This window comes from Cyprinodon variegatus, unplaced genomic scaffold (assembly GCF_000732505.1).
Source record: "Cyprinodon variegatus isolate N-32 unplaced genomic scaffold, C_variegatus-1.0 Scaffold3872, whole genome shotgun sequence".
Taxonomy (NCBI): Eukaryota; Metazoa; Chordata; class Actinopteri; order Cyprinodontiformes; family Cyprinodontidae; genus Cyprinodon; species Cyprinodon variegatus.
This window is the reverse complement of record NW_015154325.1, coordinates 1-1,586: the sequence shown is the minus strand read 5'-3', so window position 1 is coordinate 1,586 and position 1,586 is coordinate 1. Positions and strand designations below refer to the sequence as shown.

The 1,586-nt window shown below is 56.6% G+C and overlaps 1 protein-coding gene across 1 annotated transcript; it reads right to left on the bottom strand.

Moving 5' to 3' along the window:
- Positions 1-17: 17 nt before the first annotated feature.
- On the bottom strand, positions 18-1,568 carry LOC107081279 (uncharacterized protein y4hP-like). The gene has a single exon (XM_015369477.1). It carries the CDS (start codon positions 1,566-1,568, stop codon positions 18-20), a length of 1,551 nt encoding a protein of 516 aa, XP_015224963.1.
- Positions 1,569-1,586: the final 18 nt, after the last annotated feature.

Sequence of the window (1,586 nt, the reverse complement as noted above, 5' to 3'; positions counted from 1 at the left end):
TTGACAGGCTCTACCGATTATTCCGTGGGCAGAGCAACACGCCATGGCAGCAGTTCGCCAACCCGGTTCACCGGCCAGTCGGCGATCACGTTCAGCACATGCCGCAGGTAATGCTCCGGGTCTACACCGTTCAACCGGCAGGTGCCGAGCAAGCTGTACAACAAGGCTCCCCGTTCACCTCCATGGTCAGAGCCAAAAAACAGGAAGTTCTTTCGCCCCAAGCTCACCAGCCGTAGCGCATTCTCCGCTATGTTGTTGTCCACCTCTACCCAGCCGTTTTCGGCGTAGTACGTCAGTGCTGACCACTGATTCAAGGCATAGGCGAAGGCCTTGCCCAACTCTGAGTGACGCGAGAGGGAGGACATCCTTTCCCGTAACCAGATTTCCAGCGCTTCCAGTAAGGGCTTTGCCCGCCGTTCTCGTTCTGCCAGCCGGTGTTCTGCTGACATGCCACGCAGTTCTGCTTCAAGGCTGTAAAGCTGACCAATTCGTTTGAGGGCTTCGTGTGTGTTGTCCGATGGCGTTCGGATATGCACATCATGGATCTTTCGCCTGGCATGAGCCCAGCAAGCAGCTTCCTTTATCGTCCCCGAGGGGCGGTCTTCCCGATATAGCTCATTAAATCCTGCGTAAGCATCTGCCTGTAGGACGCCGCTAAAATCGGTAAGATGGCTTTGCGGATGGACTCCCTTTCTATCAGGAGAGTAGGCGAACCAGACGGCTGGCGGCAGTTCGGAGCCAGCGTTGCGATCATCACGTACATACGTCCACAGACGCCCTGTTTTTGTCTTTTTATTGCCGGGGAGCAGTACCGGGACTGGGGTGTCATCTGCGTGTAGTTTGCCATCGGTCAGCACATACTGCCGCAGCGCCTCCTCCAGCGGTGACAGCAATCTGCAACATGCATCCACCCAGCCAGAGAGCACCGAACGACTCAGCTCCACACCCTGACGGGCATAGATTTCCGACTGGCGATACAGTGGAGTGTGCTCTGCATATTTGGAGGTGAGTACCCGAGCCAGTAAGCCAGGTCCGGCGCTCCCCCGCTCGATAGGGCGTGATGGCGCTGGCGCTTGTGTGATGAAATCACACTGCCCGCAGGTGTGTTTCTCCCGAACTGTGCGGATGACCCGGAAGGCACTGCGTATCAGCTCTAACTGCTCCGCAGTATCTTCTCCAAGGTATGACAGCGTTCCACCACATTCCGGGCAGACTGCTTCTGTTGGACACAGGCGGTGCTCATCACGAGGAAGGGCCTGAGGGAAGGGTTTGCGAGTGCGGGTCTGGCGAAGTGGCCGCGGTACCGCTGGGTCATCCACCCGGCCGGTGATAGCGTCACTCTCTTGCTGGAGTATTTGCAGTTGTGCTTCAGTCTGGGCAATACGACGAGCGAGTTTCTCGGACTGGCTGCCAAAATACATACGCCGCAGCTTGTCGAGCTGCGCAAGCAGGCGCTCTATTTCGCGCTCCCGCTCCTCCAACTTGGCATGCAAAACACGATTGAGTGACTCCTTTTCGGCCAGTAGTCGTTTCAGTCGCAGGATTTCGTCGGCTAGTGATTTTTCCATACCTATGCATCTTACATG